The sequence below is a fragment of the Suricata suricatta genome, chromosome 9, assembly GCF_006229205.1.
Source record: "Suricata suricatta isolate VVHF042 chromosome 9, meerkat_22Aug2017_6uvM2_HiC, whole genome shotgun sequence".
Classification (NCBI taxonomy): Eukaryota; Metazoa; Chordata; class Mammalia; order Carnivora; family Herpestidae; genus Suricata; species Suricata suricatta.
In genome coordinates this window covers 115,474,694-115,496,356 of record NC_043708.1, presented here as the reverse complement: position 1 = coordinate 115,496,356, position 21,663 = coordinate 115,474,694, and the positions used below count along the sequence as shown (strand labels likewise).

At 36.6% G+C, this 21,663-nt stretch overlaps 1 protein-coding gene across 5 annotated transcripts in view; it reads left to right on the top strand.

Moving 5' to 3' along the window:
* The window catches only part of GABRA5 (gamma-aminobutyric acid type A receptor alpha5 subunit), an 86,191-nt gene that overhangs the window by 47,691 nt on the left and 16,837 nt on the right, over positions 1-21,663 (top strand). For all 5 annotated transcript variants that reach the window (XM_029951803.1, XM_029951802.1, XM_029951800.1 and 2 more), the window contains one exon: positions 5,543-5,625. In XM_029951803.1, the coding sequence (XP_029807663.1) occupies positions 5,543-5,625 (83 nt within the window). The remainder of the gene's footprint in view (positions 1-5,542; positions 5,626-21,663) is intronic.

The following is a 21,663-nucleotide window of genomic DNA, read 5'->3' as shown; positions in this document are numbered from 1 at the left end:
GTGATATCTTTGGGGACCATTATTTAGCCTACTACGATTGCTTATAAGTTTTGCTTTCCACATAATTATAAACATAAATCAGCTAAGTTTTCTGTCACTATATAAGAAAGGTTTCATTTCTTCCAGTTAGTTTCCAATAACATGTTCCTCATTTCCATTTGAGCCCTCGTCAGCAAGGTCTTTGATGTCCGTATTCCTATCAACAGTGTCTTTATGACCATGTAATTTCAGTTTTGTCTGCCATGCACCTCACGTCCTTGCACGTCCTCAGCACAGAATCATTAATATCCACATTTCAGTTAGCGGTTTGTTCAGGAAACAGACTGTTTTATCTATTGTAAATCTCTATTATGAATTTCAGCATCTGCCCACTGCCCAATTCCAAACTCATTTTCACACTTTAGGTGCTTGTTACAGTAGCACCTTACTTATAAGTACAAAGCTTTGTATTATTTTCCTACTCATGCTGTAACAAATTCTCACAAATTTATTGACTAAAACAGAAGCAATTTATTGCCTTATAGTTCTGGAAGTCAGACGTCTGAAAAGAGTCATAAGGTTAAAGCAAGTTGTAGGTAGGATTGCACTCTTTCTGGATTCTGTAGGCAAGAATCTGTTCTTTGTCTCTCCCAGCTTCTAGAAGCCACCTGCATTCCTGAGTTCATGGCCACAGACTGACCTCTGCTTCTGCCATCACATCTTCTTTTCTGAGCCTGATACTCCTGCCTCCTCTCAAAATAACCCTTATGATTATACTGGGCCCATCTGGATAAACCAGGATAATCTGTCTAGTCCCAAATGCCTTAATTTAATCACATCTGCAAAGTTCCTTTGCCATTTAAAGTAACATATGTATAGGTTTGGGAGTTTGGGGAGTTAAGACATGGACATATTTGTAGGATCATTTTTCTGCTTACCACTGCCACACTTTCTACTACACTGATGCAATGAAAAAGTCTCAAATCTGAAGAGAATATTGGGTAGGAATCTAGAGACTAACCCCCTTTTCACATTTAACTATTTTTTTTTCAGAGAATAAAATCAACTGTTATTACCACTCTTTTTCAAATGGGAAGACTGGACCAGAGAAGTTAGGCAGTTTTACAAAAGTAACAGAGCTAGTTAATGCCAAGGCTTCTCTAGAATTTCATTGTTTTAATCATTTCAAAGTTCTTCTTGGGACGCCTGGGTGGTTCAATTAGTTAAGTGTCCGACTTCAGCTCAGGTCATGATCTCATGATTTGTGGGTTTGAGCCCTGTGTTGAATTCTATGCTGACAGCTAGCTCAGAGCCTGGAGCCTGCTTCAGATTCTGTATCTCCCTCTCTCTCTGACCCTCCCCTGCTTGCTTGCTCTCTCTCTCAAAAATAATTAGAAACTCTTTAAAAAAAGTTAAAGTTCTCTCCACTGTGAGCTGCTCCTGGTCAAGCAGAGAACTCTCTAGTGAGCTTAGGACCTTAAACCCTTGAATAGGATGATATAAATTCAAGTGGAAACAATTATTTTAACTCACAAAATGTCCTTTCTTGACCCTAAAATTGAAATGTTGTGGAAAATTGGGATGTTTGTTTCAATAAGTTAATACGTGAATGTATTAACAGAGACTAGGTGCAAAATAGAAATTTGACCCCTGTGGGGAAGGGGAGGGAAATGCTGGATTCTTGGATCCACCAGTAATTTAGAGAAGTTTTTCTATAAAGCATATTTCTTAACCCTTTGGACTTCATTTCCTTCATCTGAAAAGTGAAAGTTTCTAGTAGGTGGTCTGTCTGACTCCTTTGAGCTATGACAATCCATTATTCCATAGAGCTCTTTGATCTTAATTCTGTATGAAGGAGGTTGGTTATACATCAGGGCACTCTATATTTCAGGGACCCCATCAATGGAAGGCTCCCTCTTATCTAGAGATATTTTTTTAGTATTATAAAAGCATAGGACATTTTTGAAATCTTTAAAGGGATAAAAAAAAATCAAATGCTGTTCCCCCACTGAGGCTGAAACATTTGCATGAGGATTTAGCTGAATAATACATTCATCCTTTAGAAGAAGACACTATCATATATTTTTCCAATATGTGGAACTCTAATTCTGAGGAGGTCTGTTTAAATGAGGAACTATCCATGAGGCTTTAATGATAGCATTTATTGAGATGTAAAATTGCTCTCTTTTTTGTTGTTGCTGGGATTATTTCTTCTTTAACATATTCTCTTTATATTCAGCTAAATTCTGTCCACATGTCTCTGCCACCATCACTACACCCTCCACTTTCCCAGCTATTTGCTGAAAGCAGACTCCCTGATGTACGGTTCTTATCATCTTTAAATGTCATTGCAGTGGTTTTCAGAAGGTAGCCAGCTCTCAGGGACCAAGGAACCAGAATAAAGCATGACACAAGATGCTGTCTTTAGTAAGACTTGAGACCACTAGAAATAAAGTCTTCTCATATTTCTTATAATACATAGTGTTGGCCAAGAATGAAGGAGAGTATGAGGAAAAGGGGAAAATTCAGAAGTGGGCAGTGTTTCCAAGGTGGGAGATCAGGTCTCTTTGAGAGGATATTCTCTGAGAAGTAGGGACAAACAATAGAAATGCCAGGTGGTGGTGCCTTCAGTGGCCATGGAGAGAAACAAAGTACCACCACAGAGCATAGAGGGAAGAGGAATTAACCACGATTGACCACATTTCCAAGAACTCAACCAACAGATCTGGCTTCAAGTCAGCTCCAGACCCAGTGGGTAATAGAGTATTTCTTGGAGGACAGAAGCCCAGTTATGTTAGCTGGCAGATATGGCACTATCTAGAGAGAAGATTCTGCCATGGAGAAATCATCTCCACATCAGCCTGACGATGGGATTGGGGACCATAAAATTGTCAACATTGTGTGTGTGTAGAGGGCAACTTGAGGACTGCAGAATTGGATCTGCTGGTTCAAATCTGCAGTACCTGTGTCTGGGCTAAGATGGTCAGGATCACCTGGAGCATCCCTGCATCCACTCCACCCCATACTTCTCCAACTATCTGAGCCCAGGGTCTTGCTCACACCTAAACTGTTCGAACAGAGCTGTAGACCAGCACAGAACCTCCAAATCAAACCTGTTCTCCTGCAAGCTCCTACAGCAGTTATTTTTTGTGCATATTTTTGCATTCATTGCTTTGTATTAGGCATTGCAGCTTTACATACACTTCCTATATTCCTACTAAAAATTTACTTCTGAAGAAAATTCTAGATTTTCTAAGTTCAGTGTGAATTTATTCTCTAAAACACTTTTGACTCATTTAAGTTCTCTGCCTTTCTATTTGTTTTACCATAAAAATTTCTTAAATTTGCTAACAACCAGATGAAGTTAATATTACTTTCTTTTGTGTTTACTGAATGCTCTCCTCACAGGTTGTGATTTTTAAGTCTTAATTTTCTTAATACTAATAAGTAAATACTTTATCCACTTCATAGTATCTAATAATGGTCCTTATACATAGTTTATGCTTGAAGAAGTCTATTACAGATTATTTATCATGTAAAGCAATCTAAAAGTCTAACAAGAGCTAATTGGTTTAATATATATGTATCATTATATTATTTATTATTATACATAATTGATTTAATATGAAGTGTATACTATATATGTGTGTACACACACACACACACAGTCCAGATATCTGTACCATAGAGTTAAATAGTTTATCATTCAAAGTCATGGTTATGTAGAGATTTTCATGTGAGAAATATCCTGTTCTAATGTTAGGTATAAAGAACAAAAAGAAAATGCATATATATGTTAAAATTATCTGTACAGGGGCACCTGAGTGATCAATAGGTTAAGCATCCAACCAGCTCAGGTCATGATCTCACTGTTTATTAGTTTGAGCCCCACATTGGGCTCTGTGCTGACAGCCTGCTTGGGATTTTCTGTCTCCCTCTCTCTGCCCCTCCTGGCCCCCCTCAAAATAAATAAATAAACTTAAAATTTTTTAAATATGTGGACAAAAATCTACCAAGTGAAATTATAAGTGAAATGATACCAACTTGAAGCTCCTTCCTTTACAAGTCTTTTGTATAGCCCCATATCCTTCTATGAACATATACCACATATCATTTTAAATACCATCTCCCTGCCTGAATGTCATACTTTAATGATGTGTTCTCAGCCATGTGCACTCACACCCTCTGAAAATCACTCCATCTTTTGGAGATGGCTCCTCAATCCAGAGACAGCAGAGAATTTCTTCTCCTTGATCAGCACAGACCTTTCTTGCACTAACACATAAATTTGTCTCATTCACAAAATACATATACATTGACTTCTCTGTCTATAATCATCAAGTATGAATTAAGTGCTCAATATAATAGCAGAAGATTAATCTGTTTTAACAGGAGAAAGTAGTGAACGCAAATATGAATGTGTTTACTTTTTTATTCTCACTCTGGGCACAAAGGCGAGATCCAGACTCAATATAAGAGGAAAAGACCAATAGTGCTAATATCATGTTGAATTATTATTTGTCTAAAAATATAATTATAACATCTGTCTAAAGGTGAATATATTATATTTTTATTTCATTCTATATAATTTAATTTGATTTTAAATAATAGAATAAGAAACTTAAGAAACAAGATGAACTTTTTAATGAAATTTAGATTCACTATCTAATAAGTAAAGTCTGTAGGGAAATAAAAGCACAAAAATGTGGCAACTTTGGAATTGTAGAGAACCCATTTCCACTTCATGTGTGGTGGACATGCTGTTAGGGAGCCACTGTAGTCAGGAGCTTGGCTCAAATCATTACTCCATGATTTCATAGCTCTGCATCCTTGTCCTGATCCTTTAATACCTATGCATCACTTTCCTTCCTCATAAACTTGAATGCTAATAGCAACAAATCTCAAAATGCTATTCTGATTAGACATGTTAGTGCAGGTAAAGCACTTATCACAGTGCCTGGCTTAGAACTGGTGGACATGATGTTCATTACTGTTTAAGTCACTGGTGGTAGCGGTAGCAGATGATGCTATTATCATCTGTAAGTTAGGTTGTACTGGAAGATTGCTGTCATGACACAATTTCACCTACTCAACAGTTTCGTGTCATCAGTCCAGTACACAATAATTGTAGCCAGCTTCTGGTCAGAATTTGGACTAAGAATTTATTATACATTCATATTTTTCAGTTTATGAACGATTTTATAAAATACATATATTTCAACCTTTTCAAAGGAAATGTTTTGATTATTCTGGGTTAGAGATGGGAAACAAACAATAAATTATTTTTAAAGGCATCTGGAATTACTTTACAACTGTTAATGTATGTATAGACACACACGAAGCCACAGAGCTGACTAAATTTTATTTAGCCCGTATTTCTAAATGATATCTATCTTCAATGAAAATCTATATAATTTGGTGGGAAAAGTTAGATAATTTCATAAAAGATAGTAATTAAAATAATGAGTAAGGTACTTAATATGGCTCTATGGAACATGATGGTTGGTCAGTAAATAGCAGAATTGGTGAGTCATTTAAAGAGTCTTCATCTCTTATTTTTCAGCTTGACTATTTCTGCCGAATGCCCAATGCAACTTGAGGACTTTCCGATGGATGCCCATGCTTGCCCTCTGAAATTTGGCAGCTGTAAGTTATTTTCACAAGTAAGAACCATGGATATACTTCTGGGGTTATTTCCACACTCATTCAGAACTTAGGTTATATATGTGAATAAGCACAATATGGGCGGCAGTCTACTTGAGAAGACCATACTGCTGTGGAGTACTTATACCTTTGTCCTCACAGACTACTTTCCTTGTATCTAACAGAGAATTTGTGTCAAGGCACATGCCATAAAGAATATGATCCTGGAGAAGTGTTTTGAGCCTTCACTTGGCAGTTCTTTCTTTTTTCTTTTAACTTTTTTGTTTGTTGATTTTTGAGAGAGAGACACAGAGCACAAGCAAGGGAGGGGCAGAGAGAGAGGGAGAAACAGAATCCAAAGCAGGCTCCCAGGCTCTGAGCAATTAGCCCTGAGCCCAATGTGGGGCTCAAACTCATGAACCACGAGATCATGACCAGAGGCAAAGTCAGACACTCAACTGACTGAGCCACCCAGGCATCCCTGGCAGTTCTTCTTATTTTTACTTCTCAGATTGCAGGTCATCTCCTCCACAGGGCCAACATTCAAGACTCAACTTCCATACCCAGCCAGTATCTTTTTTATTTCATTTTAGTCATTGCTGTCTTAACTCACTTCTTTTAGAATATTCCATAAAAACAATGACATTGTCATGTTCACCCTTACTGCTAACCCTGTACACATATTAAGAAACGTGTGTTTCTTGAACAAATAGTTATTCATTAGGTAAACACCCTTCTGATTCTAGTAGAAAGTCTTAAATTCCGCCATTCCATACAGTGCAGTGATGACACTGTTCCTGAAGATATGCCTGCAGCTTTGTCTTCACTTCTTAGATGTTGAGAGTTAGGGTTAGAACCACATTGTTTCCTTCCTTCTTTATGCTATCCATTTGTCCTAATGCTATGTGAAGTTTTCATTTTTAAAAGCAAAAGAATGTGTTCTTGGAGACTGATCAGGAGATTTGTATTAATGTATTATACTTTTAATAATTGATGAACCAACATTGTTACATTATTATTAATTAAGGTCCATAGTTTATGTTAGGGTTCATTTTTGATATTACATATTCTATAGACTTTGATAAATGTATAATAACATGTATATACCATTATATTATCATATAGAGTAGTTTTACTGCCTTTAGAATCATGTGTACTCCACTGATTCATCATCCCTTCCCTCAGTCCCTAACAGTTACTGATCTTTTTACTGTATCCATAGATTTTTCTTTTCTAGAATGTCACATATAATATGAAGCCTTGTCAGATTGCTGCTTTTACTTAGTAATATGTATTTATGGTTTCTCCATGTTTTTCATGACTTAGTCATATTTCATTGTGTGGTTGTACCATGATTTATCCATTCACCTACTGAAGGACATCTTGTTTGTTTCCAAGTTTGGTCAATTATGAAGAAAGCTGCTAAAACATCTGTGTGGAGGTTTTGTGTGGGCATACATTTTCAACTCCTTTGGTTAAATATCAAGAAGCACCAATGCTGGATCATATAGTGTGAATATGTTTAGCTGTGTAAGAAATTGACAAATTGCCATTTCCACAAACTAAGAATGAGAGTTCCTTTTGCTCCACATCTTCACCAGCATTTGGTGTTATCAGTATTCTGGATTTTATCCATTCTAATAGGAGTGCAATGGTATCTTGTTTTAATTTACAATATATGTGTGATATATGATACTGAATATCTTTTCATATGTTTATTTGCCATCTGTTTATCTTGTTTGGTGAGGTGTCTAGTCAGGGACTTTGCCCATTTTTAATCTGGTTATTCATTTTCTTATTGTTAAGTTTTAAGAGTTTTTTATATATACCAGTTCTTTATCAGATATGTGTTTTTCAAATATATTCTCCAAAGCTACAACTTATCTTCTCATTTTCCTGATAGTATCTTTCACATAGACTTTTAGTTTAGTTTAGTTTTAATTTTTAATAGAGACAGAGCATGAGTTGGGGAGGGGCAGAGAGAGAGGGAGACACAAAACCCAAAGCAGGCTTCAGGCTCTGAACTGTCAACACAGAGTCTGAGGTGGGGCTTGAACCCACAAACTGTGAGATCATGACCTGAGCCAGAATTGGACACTTAACCAACTGAGCCACCTAGGTGTCCCTACATAGCAGATGCTTTTAATTTAGTGAAGTCTAACTTGTTACTTATTTAACGGATCACATCTCTGATGTTGTATCTAAAAACCAAGGTTATCTAGATTTTCTTTGTGTTTTCATCTAGTAGTTTTATAGTTTTGCATTTTACATGTAGGTTTTGAGTTAATTTTTGTGAAAGTGTAAGGTTTGTGTCTAGGTTCTCATTTTTTTTCTTTGCATGGATATCTAGTTTTGACACTAACTTATTGAAAAGACTATCTTTTATCTACTGTATTGTCTTTGCTCCTTTGTCAAAGATCAGTTGACTGTGCGGGTCTGGTTTTTAGCTTTCAGTTCTATCCCATTGATCTATTTGCCTATTCTTTTGCCAATACTACACACACTGTCTTGAGTACTGTAGCTTTACAGTAAGTCTTAAAGTTGGATAGTGTCAGTTCTCTGATTTTGCTCTTCTTCAGTATTGTACTGGTTGTTCCTTTGCCTTTCCATATAAACCTTAGAGTCAGTTTGTCAACATCTACAAAATAACTTGCTGGGATTTTTATTGGGATTGTGTTGGATCTATAGATCAAGTAGGGAAGAACTGAAATCTTGACATAATTTAGTCGTCCTGTTCATGAACATGAAATACTCCATTTGTTTAGTTCTTCTTTGCTTTCTTTCATAAGAGTTTTGTAGTTTTCTTATAAGCCAGATTGCCTTAGGCATGAAAACCAAATGCAAAATATCCTTCATGTATAGAGACACACACACAAATCCTTAACAAAGTGTAGGCTTATTGGATTCAACAACAGAGTGAATAATACACAATGACCAAGACCAAGTAGAGTTTATACCAGGGATGCAAGACTGAGATATAATCCACTATTTTAACATACTAAAGAAGAAAACTAAGATAATAATATCAATTGAAGCAGGAAAAGCATTGACAATATTAACACCTATTCATGATAAAAATTCTCAGAAAACTAGTAATAGATGAGAAATTCCAGAATTTGATAAAGCACTTCTATAAACAAACGACATGAAAACCTGTAATTAATATTACACTTAATGTAAAAAAGAAAAAAGACTAAATGATTTCCTAAGACTGTGAATAAGGCACAAATGTATGCTTTTACCACTTTTACCTCAACGTAGGGCTGGAAATTCTAGTCTGTGCAAATAAGGCAAAAAAAGAAAAGAAAGGTGTACATATTTTAAAAAAAACAAAGAAAGTTTTATTTATTTCTTCTTAATCTTTGCACCTTTTGTTTCCTTTTCTTGTAATATTGCATTCATTAGGACTTCCAACTTCCTGTCTAGTTGTTTTAGATCAATTCTTGAGAAAGAGGTATTGAAATCTCCATATAATTGTGAATTTTCATTTTCGACTTGCAGTTCAATCAGTTTGTTATGTCTTCTTGGTAGGTTGACCATTTATAATTAATTATATAATATCTTCTGTATCTCAGGTGATTTTCTTTGCTTTGAAGTCAGCCTGAAATACACATAGACACTCTTGCTTTCTTTTTGAATAGTGTTTGAATGGTATTTATTTTTTCTTATTTTTACTCTTTAACATTTATATACCATTATGTTAAAATAAGCTTCTTGTAGACATCATATATTCAGGTCATATTTTTAAATTAACTTTGTCAATCTATGTCTTTTAATTGGTATATTTTCATCATTTACATATAATGTGTCTATTGATATGTTAGTGCTTAAGTCTGTCATTTTATTTATTTATTTTTGGTTTTTGTTCTTTATATTTCTCATTTCTCATTTCTCTATTTTCTTTTTTCTGTCTCCTCTTTGGCTAGCTGGATAATTGTGATTAATTCTTTTACTATGATTACATTTTGCTTATAGTATTTTTATATTTCTTCCTCAATTTATGATGGGATTACATTCAATAAACTCATTATAAATTGAGAATATTGTAAATCAAAAAGTATTTATTATACCTAATCTATAGAACATTATAGCCTAACCTTGCTTACATTAAATATGCTCAGAACACTTATGTTGGCTGACAGTTGGACTAAATCACCTAACACAAAGCCTGTTTTACAATGAAATGTTGACTATTCCATGCAATTTATTAAATATTGTAATAAAAATGGGCATGGGCACAGAATTGTAAATGAATCAATTGTTTACCCTTGTTATCACATGGTTGATTGGGAGCTTTGGTTCACTGCCACAGCCCAGAACACATATTGCTAACTTTGGAAAAAAGCAAATTTAAAGCTTTTTTATTTTTTAATTTTTATTTATTTTTGAGAGACAAAGCATGGATGGGGAAGGAGGAGAGAGAGAGAGGGAGACACAGAATCTGAAGTAGGCTCCAGGTAGCACAGGCTGGTAGCACAGAGCCTGATGCGGTGCTCGAATCCATGGACCTGTGAGATCATGACCTGAGCCGAAGTCGGATGCTTAACCAACTGAGCCATCCAGGCACAAAATTTAAAATTTGAAGTGTAGTTGTTATCAAATGCATATTGTTTTTGTGCTATCATGAAGTTGAAAAATAAATCGTCTTAAATTGAGAACTGTCTGTATTTTTGTGTAGCTTTCTTAGTGGTTGGTATAGCTGTTTACATACAACTGACCCTTGAGCAACTTGACAGAGGCACTAAGTAACTTCCCACATTTTTGAAAATCCATGTATAACTTTCAACTCCCCAAAACTTAACTACTAATAGCTTACTCTCGATTAGAAGTTTTACTGATATCCTAAATAGTCAACTAACACATACTTTGCATATGATATGTATTATCTATTATATTCTTACAATAAAGTAAGCCAGAGAAAAGAAAATGTTATTAAGAAAATCATAAGGAAGAGAAAATACATTCACAGTATTATACTGTGAATAAAATCTGTATATTAGTGGAACTGCATGTTCAAACCCATGTTGTTCAAGGGTTAACTATATTCATAACTTATCACAGCCTACTGCTGTCTTAATTCAACCAGATCAAATGAAAAATAAAAACCTGAGCGCCTGGGTAGCTCAGTTACTTAAGCGTCCGGCTTCGGCTCAGGTCATGATCTCACAGTTCGTGGGTTTGAGCCCTGTGTCAGGCTCTGTGCTGACAGCTCAAAGCCTGGAGCCTGCTTCGGATTCTGTGTCTCCCTCTTGCTCTGACCCTCCCTTGCTTGCTCTGTTTCTCTCTGTCTCTCAAAAATAAATAAAAAACATTAAAAAAATTAAAAAAAGAAAAAGAAAAACCTTACCTCCCTTTACATGTGCTTATCTTCCCATAATTATAAATGCAGTTGCCTTAAAGATGTCGTATATATACATCTAGAACTATATCAGAGAGAGTTGCAATTTTTATTTGAACCATCATAGTTAATTTTACAAACCTAAGACAAGAAAGAAATCCTGTTGTATTTACTCATATTTTTACTTACTGTATTCTTTTTTTATTCTCAGTGTTTTGAGATTTCTTCTTTATAACTAAGCTATTTTATAATAAAATAATAACATAATAACATAAAATATTTTATAATAAAATGTATTTTATAACTAGCAAACTTTCTTTAGCTAATTTTTGTGGGGGGATAGATTACTGGCAGTAAATTATCTTTGTTTTCTTCATCTGAAGATGTTTTTATTTTTCCCTTCATACCTGATGGATATTTTCATTGGATTCTGTACTCATAGTTCTTTTGGCACTTGAAAGATGGGCTCCTTTATATTTCCTTCCTTGTTCTCTGATGAAAAATCTGATGTCATTCAAATCATTTTTTCCTTATAGGTAGGATGTTATTTTTCTCTGGTTGTTTTCAAGATTTTTTTCTTTGTCTTTAGTTTTCAGAAATTTAACTATGATATGTATTGGTGTAGATTTCTTTGAGTTTATCCTGCTTGAGCCTTGCTAAGCTTCTTGCATCTATATATTTTCACAAAATTTAGAAGTTTGAGCAATTATTTCTTTGAATACTTTCTCTGTCCCATCTTCTTTCTCTTATCCTTTCTTGATTCCAAGATTCCATGTATATTAGATCTTTTTTATATTCCCATAAGTTTTGAGGCTCTTTTCATTTTCTCCCTGTTTTTCATGTTATTTAATTTTTGTTGTTTTATCTTTGAATTTAATAATTCTTTCCTTTCTTTCCTCCATCCTGCTTATGAACTCATATATTTAGGTTTTTTTATTAAAGTTATTATATTTTTCAGTTCTGTGAAGGTTAATTTGTGTGTCAAGTTGACTGGGCAAGGACATGCCCAGATTTTTGGTCCAACATTATTCTGGGGGATTTCTGTTAGGATGCTTTTGGAAATGATTAACATTTAAATTAATAGACTGAGTGAAGCAGATTGCCTTTTCTAATGTGGGTGGATCTCATTCAACTAGTTGAAGTCTTGAACAGAACAAAAAGGTTGGCCATCCTATGATTAAGGGAAACTCCTCCTGCCCTGCTGTCTTAATCAGGACCATTGTTCTTTTCCTACCCTTGGACTCAAACTGAAACATCAGATCTTGGGCCTCAGGCCAGCCAATTCTCAGAGTGGAACTACACCATCTGCTTTCCCAGGGCCCTAGCTTGCTGATTTAATCTTGGGACTCCATTTTCACTTGAGCCAATTCCTCATAATACCTTTCTTAGAAAGGAATCTCTCTATCTATGTCTTATTGTCTCTGTTTTTTTGGAGACTGATATAGATATTGGTTCTGAGAAGTGGAGTCCTGCTGCAACAATTACTTAAGACTGTGGATATGTTTTTAGAACCAGATAAGGGTAAGGGATAGAAGCTGGAGAGTATTGTGGTGCATGATATAAAAAGCCAATATTGCTGTAAAGAAAGGACCTAGTGATTCTGGTGAGCATTCAGAAAGAAAAAAGGAGAGTTGGAGAGAAAGTCTTCATCGTTTTAGAGAATACAAAATAATCACGAACAGAATGCTGGTAGAAATGTGGATGCTAAAGGTCTTCTAGTAGGGTTGCAGCAGAGATGAGGGACAAGTTATAGGAAGCTGGAAGAAAGGTGATAAGGAAACTAAATTGTGGTCAAAGCAGTTGACTAAATTGTATTCTCATGTTTTATGGAAGGTAAAACTTGTGTGCAATGAAATTTGAAATTTAGTTGAGATTTCTAAGCAAAGTGATCAGTTCCTTGTCACTGCTTATAGTAAAATATGAGAAGCAAGAGTTGAATTGGAGAGGGAATTATTAAGCAAAATGGAACTGAAACTTAAAGATTTGGAAAATCTTTAGTCTTTCCATACTGTGAAAAAGAGGAAGCTTGTTCTGTAGAGAAGACCAAGGGTGTGACTGGACAACCACTTCATAAAATTGGCACCCATGATGTTGTGCAGCCATCTCAATGGAAACCAGGAAGAATGACTCTGAAGGCAATTTAGAGATCATAAGGGCTGCCAGTACCACCACAGGCTCCAATTTCAAATGGCAGAACTGCCAACCAGCAGAGCTATGTGGGCAGGATCCTTACAGACAGCCTTGGAAGCAGCATCCCACAGAGCAATAGGAGTGATGCTGCCACCCCACTGGGCCTGGAGGGCAGAGCATTGAATCAAAGAGGATTATTCTCAGGCCTTAAGAATGCCTTACTAGGTTTGGGACCTGCTTGGGACTCATCTTCCTTTTCCTTCCAATTTCTCTTTTGGAATGTCTGTTTCCTGCCTGTTCCACCATTGTATTTTAGAATCACATAATATGTGCTGAAGAGGAATTTTGCCTCAGAATGAAGTGAGTCTGACCCACAGCTGATTTAGATGATATTTAGATGAGACTTTGAACTTTAGATGTTAGAGTTGATGCTGGAATAAGTTAAGATTTTGATGCTATTGGGGTGAAATGGATGTATTTGCATGCAAGAAGGACGTGAATTTGAGGGGGCCAGTAGTGCTATGCACTGAATTGTGTTCCCCCAAATTCATATGTTGAAACCCTAATCCCCAGTGTTACTATGTTTGGAGACAGCACCTCTATAATTAAGTGAAGTTATAAGGGTGGAACCCAATCCAATAGGATTGGATCCTTCAGAAGAAGAGGAAGAGAGAGAAATCTCTCTTCCCTCCAAACGCATGCAATGAGGAAATGCCATGTGAACACACAGCAGAAAGGCAGCCATTTGCAAGCCATGAAGAGAGCTCTCACAAAAAACTGAAATCTGTAAACACCTTGGTCTTGGACTTTCCAGCCTTTGGATCTGTGAGAAGATATATCTCGGTAATTTAACCACCCAGACTATGGTATTTTGTCATAGTAGCCCAAGCAGACCAACATAATTTCTGAAACTTCTGTTTGGTCTTTCCTTATCACTCTTTTTCCTTTACAGAGACTTTATAATTTTTCATGTGTTTCAAGCATGTCTGTAATTAGTCATTGCAGCATTTTATGATGGCTGCTTCAAACATTCTTTGTCAGGTAATCTTAATATGTCTGTCATATCTGTTTTGATATGTGTTGATTTTCCTTGATTCAGTTTGATCTTCCTAGTTGTTGATATGACAGATTATTTTCTGTTGGAATTTGGACATTTTTGGTATTGTGTTGAGATTCTAGATTTTATTCAAGTATTTTGTGTTAGCCGGCATTTTTTCAAAAACACTGCTCTGGAAGGGAAAGATGCTGCATAGGTTCATTACTGCCAGGTGGGAGTAGAAGTCCAAGTTCCCCACTCAGCATTCATTGACACAGGGTGCCTGGGACTCCCTATTCCTGCTGGCGTCTGGCTCCATACTAGCCTCCACTGACACCAAAAGGGGTAGTGGCCCCACTAGCACTGAGCAATGGCAGAAGTCTCAATTTTTACTAATGCTCTGCTAACACAGCTCCAGCAAGGAGCAGGAGGCACCTTCTACTTCTGGATTAATGTGGACCTCCAGACTTCCCACATGGCTTTCAGCACACTATCATGAATAAATATCAATACTGCCTAGAAGGAATGAGGTTTCTGGTTTCCTCTTCTCTGATGCCATTATGTTTGTGGGTTGGGCATCTGGTGAGAGTGGAAGTCTGAGCACTCGACCTTCTTTGCTGGCCTGTAGTCAGGCAAGGCTGTAAATTCTTCTGTGGTGTTTGACTGGACTTCTCCAGTTATTGTCTGAAAGTTTTCTGTCTTGTTAGGCTGACCCTTTCTTAGTTCTTGGAATACAGCAAGCACAGACTTATCATGTTGTTACTGTTTTTTGTTTGTTTGTTTGTTTGTTTGTTTTTGTCTATGCCCATTGGTGTTTGGTTTGCTAAGCTTCTTGGGCTCCTAGTCTGGGATGCATAAGGCAAGAATAAAACCACAGAACTCACTAGTGGGTCATCTCTTGGGTACCAAGATCCCAAGACCTGTATGCCTTATTCTTTCTACCTTTCAGATTCTTCCTATATCTTATGTCATATCTAGGTTTTCTAGTTATATTTAGTGGGGTGAAAAGGGGAAAACACATCTGCATTCTCTTGGAAGTAGACATCCCCTTGCATGTCTTTTAATTATTATTTATATTTCCCAGGGTTTGTCTTTCACCAAATTTGAGATTTTGGGCCATTATCTCTTCTAATTTTTTTCTTTCCCATCCTTTTTCCATCTGGAGTCTAATTAATTTTTAATATTTGTTTATTTGTTTGTTTGTTTGTTTGTTTATTTATTTTTTATTTATTTTGAGATAGAGAGCATAAGCAGGGGGCCACAGGGGGGTAGGGAGAGGAACAATCCTAAGCAGACTCTGTGCTGACAGCACAGTTGAAATCAAGAGTTGGACACTTGGGGCGCCTGGGTGGCTCTGACTTTGGCTTAGGTCCTGATCTCAGGGTTCATAAATGTGAGCCCTTCTTGGGCTCTGTGCTGACACCGTGGAGCCTGGAGCCTGCTTGGGATTCTGTGTCTCCTTCTCTTTCTGCGCCTCCCCCACTCTGTCTCTGTCTCTGTCTCTCTCTCTCTGTGTCAAAAATAAATTAAAAAAAAAAAAGTCAGATACTTAATTGACTGACCCACCCAGGCACCCCTCTTTATTCTTCATACTGGATAATTTCTATCACTCTGTCTTCAAGTTCACTGACTTTTATGTCATTTAATGTGCAGCTAAATTCATACATAAATTTTTATTTAGTATATTTGTCAGTTTTAGAGTTTGTATCTGCTTCTTTAAAAATTTGTCTCTGCTAACATTTACTCTTAGTTTTTCATTACATTTTTTCATTACAAACCATTATGTCTTTTTCCTTTACACTCTTAAGCATTGTCATTTAAGCTGCTGTAAAAATCTTTTTAAACTAAGTCCAGGATCTGAATCCTCTTGGGATCATTCCACATTGATTGCATTTTCTCTTGAGTATGAGTCACTTTTTTTTTGAGTTTCTTTTATTTAATATTTTTTATTCTTTCCTGAATGTCTCAGTGTTATATTGCAGAGACTGGATTCTGTTATATTTAGAGTGTCAATTTTTTTTCTTGTTTAGTTAATTAACTTCACCAAAGGAAAACTTCAAACACTGTCTTTCCTATAGTTAGCAACAGCTGAAATGTCAGGTGGTTCCTCTACCTTAGTTGGGCTGGTAGGATTACGCTCTATGTATGTATAATTCAGGGGTAAGTATAGATATCTGGGTAGAATTTACATACATCCATTACATCAAATTTGTGGTTTCTTCTCCATGGCTCTTTCCTTTCTAGAATTTTACACCTCATTTTTCAGATGTGCTATTTTGATAGCTCTACTCTCCTTTTGGTTCTTCAACCCAGTAAGACCAAAGGGATCCATCCAAGCTTTAGTCATTTCAGAGCTCTGACTCAAAGCTTTTTAAGTAGAAATGTATTCCCCTCTTCTGAGTGCTGGCTCCTTTCAGTCTTTTCCTCTATTTGTTCACTCTCTAGTGCCTTCAGGGAGTTCTCTCTTACAGGGTGTCCAAAGTTAATAATTGTGACCTGATAACAACCACTTTGCTGTTACTGGCAGGGGAAGTTCTTTTGACTCCAGGGGTTTCCTTTTGTATTACTTTTATCTTTTCAAAGATTTTTGAAATTAGGAGACTTATATGTGTGATGAGCCAAAAGTTAGGTTGAATGGAAATAATTTTCTTTTCAAACTATTACCTTTCAATGGCAAGGAACGATTGAACATATATTTATTTGGGGGAAACAGTATACTAGAAATGGACTTTTACCAGCATTTATTTAAATAATTTGTTGCCATGTGGTGGCCGTGCACATTAATACTTGAGATGAAACCTTCAAAAGATCCTGAGGCATCTTATTTGTGAATCACTGATTCATGTCCCTGAAAGAAAATGAATCGTTCATGTCCTCAAGAGGAAAATGAGTTGTATAATATAAAATTATATCTCTCTTTGCATATGTAAATTATGCTCTTGATTTCATCAAAGGCAGACACTAAAAGTGAAATTGTCATTTTCCATCATTAGTTAATAAGATCAAGTTAATGGGATATAATGACAATGGTTCACAAAACAGGCAGCACAAGAGCAATTTTTGGTGAAAGAAAATATGTGCCCTCTAAATCCTTCTTCACTAAATATTTCATATTCAACAGCCAACCAACTGTAGTTAAGTCATTTATTACATTCAGAGATAAAATACACATCTGATAGGATCTACAATCAATCATACCAAATGAGCTCAGTTAGTGTGTGTGTATATATATGTGTGTGTGTTTGTGTGAGTGTATTTTGAACTCAGTAGAGAACCCCAAACAAATATAAACATTCTTGAGATTTTCAACTCTCATGCTAATTTTTTTATCTACCTGATATTTTGAAGATTGATTTGATTTAGATGTTGATTATTTTTGTATATCTGCTATTAATATCATTAACATTGATGTTCACAGTGATTTAAAGGATTTTTTTCATACATCATGTTTATATACAGTTGCCTAGGAGCTAAAAAACTGCACAAACCTTACCTTTCCTCTGCTTAAATGGTTTCAGCCTGGGGTGTCATAATTTTAGCAGAAGAAATGTTATTTAATTAAGTGTGTCTCTTACTTGTCTTTCATCTTTTTGATTTACTAAAAATAGCTGCTTGGCCAAGTAGTTCCATCTGAGCATGGTGCAGAGGCTAAATGTGATAGTATAATGAGTTTCAAATTACCCAATCCAACAGTTCTCTGCTATTAGGAGACAAAGGAATGCAAATAGGTATCATTATTCTAATGAGCCACATGCTCTGGCTTCTGTAATGCAGCACTGAATTAACAGACATTTCTGTTATTACTGTCTCTACTCTCAAGAATTCAAACAAATGTTGAAATTAGCCCTAGTTTACAGAGGGATCTTTCCTAGTCCATTAAGAAATCCCTTAAAGATAGTGGCATGGCTTATATTTGGAAGCAAGTGCTTAAATCAAGATTTTTTAGGAATTAAAAAAAACCTTATTTTTTGCTTATTTTATTTGTGGAATAATGCATTAACTAGTAAATTAAATCATGAAACAACATCTGGATTCATGAAAATATATGCTAAATTAGATATCGATGCCTCTTTGGTAAACATCCAGTGGAAAGAATTTCACAAAATCAGGGTAAATCTCAGGGTATCTAGAGCTATTAGTTCATTGCCACATGCGGAATTATGACACTATAAACTGCATTCATCATTCCCAGCATGTAGCAACTCAGCATGAGCGTCGGTGATCTAGAATACAGGTTTCAGTGTGTCTAATGTGCAATTTAGTTTGTGAGGTCTTAGAAACACATTGAAGTTCTGTCTGTGCTGTATCTAAATGCACTAGCTAACCTTGATTACTATTTAACAGATATACTGGGTGTGTTCACCTTTCTGCTAGATGCAGTGAGAATCACAGAAGCATAAGTTCTATTCCCAAGGAGTTAATGGACACATACATTACATGAAAAGGTTAAATACTCTTATACAGCTGAAAGCCACATGGAATTCAGATGGGGAAACATGGAGATAATGTTTTAAACTGAACCTGGAAGGATTTGAATACAAGGATAACAGAAATAAGTGCAAAACACAATAACTAGGGGTCACTTAGTGGAGGTGATGAACACCTTTTTTGGGGAAATGACTAAATGGCATAAGCACTCAAATGTGAAGGTGCAAAAGTAGTAGGCAGAGTTGGAGAGGTTTGTGGAACAAGGAGAGAATGTGCTGGGCTCACTACTAGGGAGGTGCACCAAGAGCTAGGAATTGCCCTGAAGCACTAGAAACAATGAGAGTTGAGATTAAGGTGGTAGCCATTTGTGACAAGGGTGGTACTCAGATGTGATCCTGTATCCTTTGATCCAAGATCAAAGGGGGACATGAGTTAAGGATAGCATCATGATATTAAGACTGTGTGACTTGGGAAATCTATTTTCCCCAAGGAAATTGAAAGTGATTGGAAGGACCTGCTGGTTTCAGTGTAAAAAAGCTGATTCGTTTATGAAGTGGTGGGAAATTACATGAATGGATTTCTTCCTAATGTTACTTCTAGCCTTGCACTCTGCTTCTTACTCCTTTCCACAAGGGGAGAGTCTTTTCTGCTGGGTGGTGACAGGCTTTAGTCCTTCTTTCCTCATTTGTTCCCATGGACAGAGAATGCAGTCTTTTTGACTCTGTTAGACCAGGCAGTACAGTGATCCTACATAATTTTACAGACTGTATTGTGGTGTGGTTATGGGCCATTTGATTAGCAAATCTCAACTATTACCTGTAATTTTTTTGGTAACAGAGCAGAAATGTTGTCTGTTCATCTCCATCTGCAGATACCTGCCCTTATGTCTCAATTGATTCCAGGCAAGGAAAAGACGTGGGTAACTGTTACCTACTGAATTCAAAGCAGAGATATTGGGTATCCAGTAGGCCATTTTATCTCTTATGAAGTTTGTAATAAAAATTATGCAATTGATGGGTCAAGTGTTGACTTGGATTTCATCACAGAATACTGAGGTTCAGGGAGTTGAGGACTCTGCAGAGGGTTATACAAGTGATAGGTAGTGAGGTCTTCTGAGGCAGTTATCCTTATCATTCTCACCTTCCATTTCAGAAGAGAGAGGAAGGCTGAGAACATGGCTGTCAGAGAACTTAAATTCTGTATGTTTTCAAATTACAAAATTTCTGCTCATTGGGTACATCCTAATCTGCATTTCTTCTAACATCATAGGCAATGAAGTCACAGGGTAAAATGGACTTTTTATCTGGTTATTGGCAGTTCCTCAGTTCTCAAGTATCCATGCAGCCTATCAGATGAGACTAACCAACAGTTTTCACACATTGGGTTTGCTTTTGACTGACAGCAAGTCAACTTGGGTTTGAAGATCTTTTCAAAGTTTGAAGTTTGGATCTGACACACACCAAAAATCCTTCCCAATATATGGATGGGTACAGTCCTAATATTTATTAAGCAGCCTACTGTGTCAGGAATATGCTAAATATCTAACATCGATGAATATACTTTGCCTTCACAGTGGCCCTAGGAGATGGGAGTTATTTTCCCTAACCTGCAGATGGGGAAATAGAGGCTTAGAGTATGTATTGGTTGTTGAAGTTCAGAGTCACACCACCGTATTTCTCTCATAGAAACATTCATTGCTTTTGAAAGTCCTTATAAATAAGGGTTAATAGTGATGTCTCTACCTTCTAATCAGGATTTGCAAAGCTAGGCCTGGAAAAACAGAAAGTGTCAACCCAGAAAAAGGAGCCACTCAGAAAGTAGTGATGAATTCCCAAGTCAGTTAAGAGTGAAAACATTTCCTGCCTTGCTCTGCTGATATATGGTTGACAGGAGGCGAGTATTATATTTCTGGAGCTCTAAATCATGACAAATGATAGCACAACAAACCTGATGCTGTGCATGGCTAAGAGATGAAATGCCACACTGCTGACACAAAGAGAAGAATTTAGTGCTGCTAAATACCCAGGCTGAAATGCACATGAGTGTCATTTATTCCCATCCTTAATTTGATGAAGAGAGCAGAACTCAGAAATGTTGAACTGACATGCCAGAGGCCTTGCCGTCTCTTGTTGTTATTATCAATGCTATTAACATTATCAATATCAATAGGCTATTTAATACTTACTAACAGTTTGAAAATTCATATCAAGATGATATGAATTATGAGACATACGATACACTCATATATCACTTTATGATTGCAAGTAACTTTTATCTAGTTACAATTACTATTTTATTGGATATTTATTATAAGATAAGTATTATCATACACACACAGTCACACACACTCACCAACAATGGACAAAGAGGCTTAGAGTTTGTATGCCCAACAAGCCTATACGTATCAGAGTCAGCCTTTTCCCCAGCCAGTGATCCCTTCAGCATGGACATGTTTCCCTTGTCAACATGCCACTTAGTCTCAGAGTCCAAGGAGAGCCATCTGTAACTGTGTGTCATCTCCAATCTCACTGTAGAAAGTAATGCCCAGCACTGCAGTCAGGAGTGCAGATGGGGTGGGAGTCTTCCATAGTCCTGTCCCAGTCTCCACACCTACCTAGTGCCTCCTCCACCACCTCAGGAATCCTAACTGTGGCCTACGTCCAGGTCACCAGAGAGGGCACTTGCACCTCTAGCCCTCTACTACTTTCCAGAATTCTACATGTGTTCTGATGTCCTTTCTCTGCTGTCTCTTATATGCGTTGCCTTCTTTCCCTTCTTTCTTGAGCAGATTTGGCACCAAGTAGGCAGCTCCATGGGGGAAGCATTGTTTCCTGTGTTATGTACTTTATTTAGACATGTCTGTGTTCCCAGATGTTCGTAACTCTCAGAACTGACCATGGTCACTCCAAACTGTGGCCTTGAGATTTGAGTTCCCTTACGAGATTTAGGATTAACACTTTATGATCTTCTTACATTTCCCAAGGGTTGTGGAGGGCCCCCTTCTCTTGAGCAGAGGTCAGACTTACAACTCCCCTGTGGATTTAGAATGGAATGAAGAGTTGTTAATGGGACATCTGCAGCCCTGCTCACTAGAGTTGTAGTCACAGGG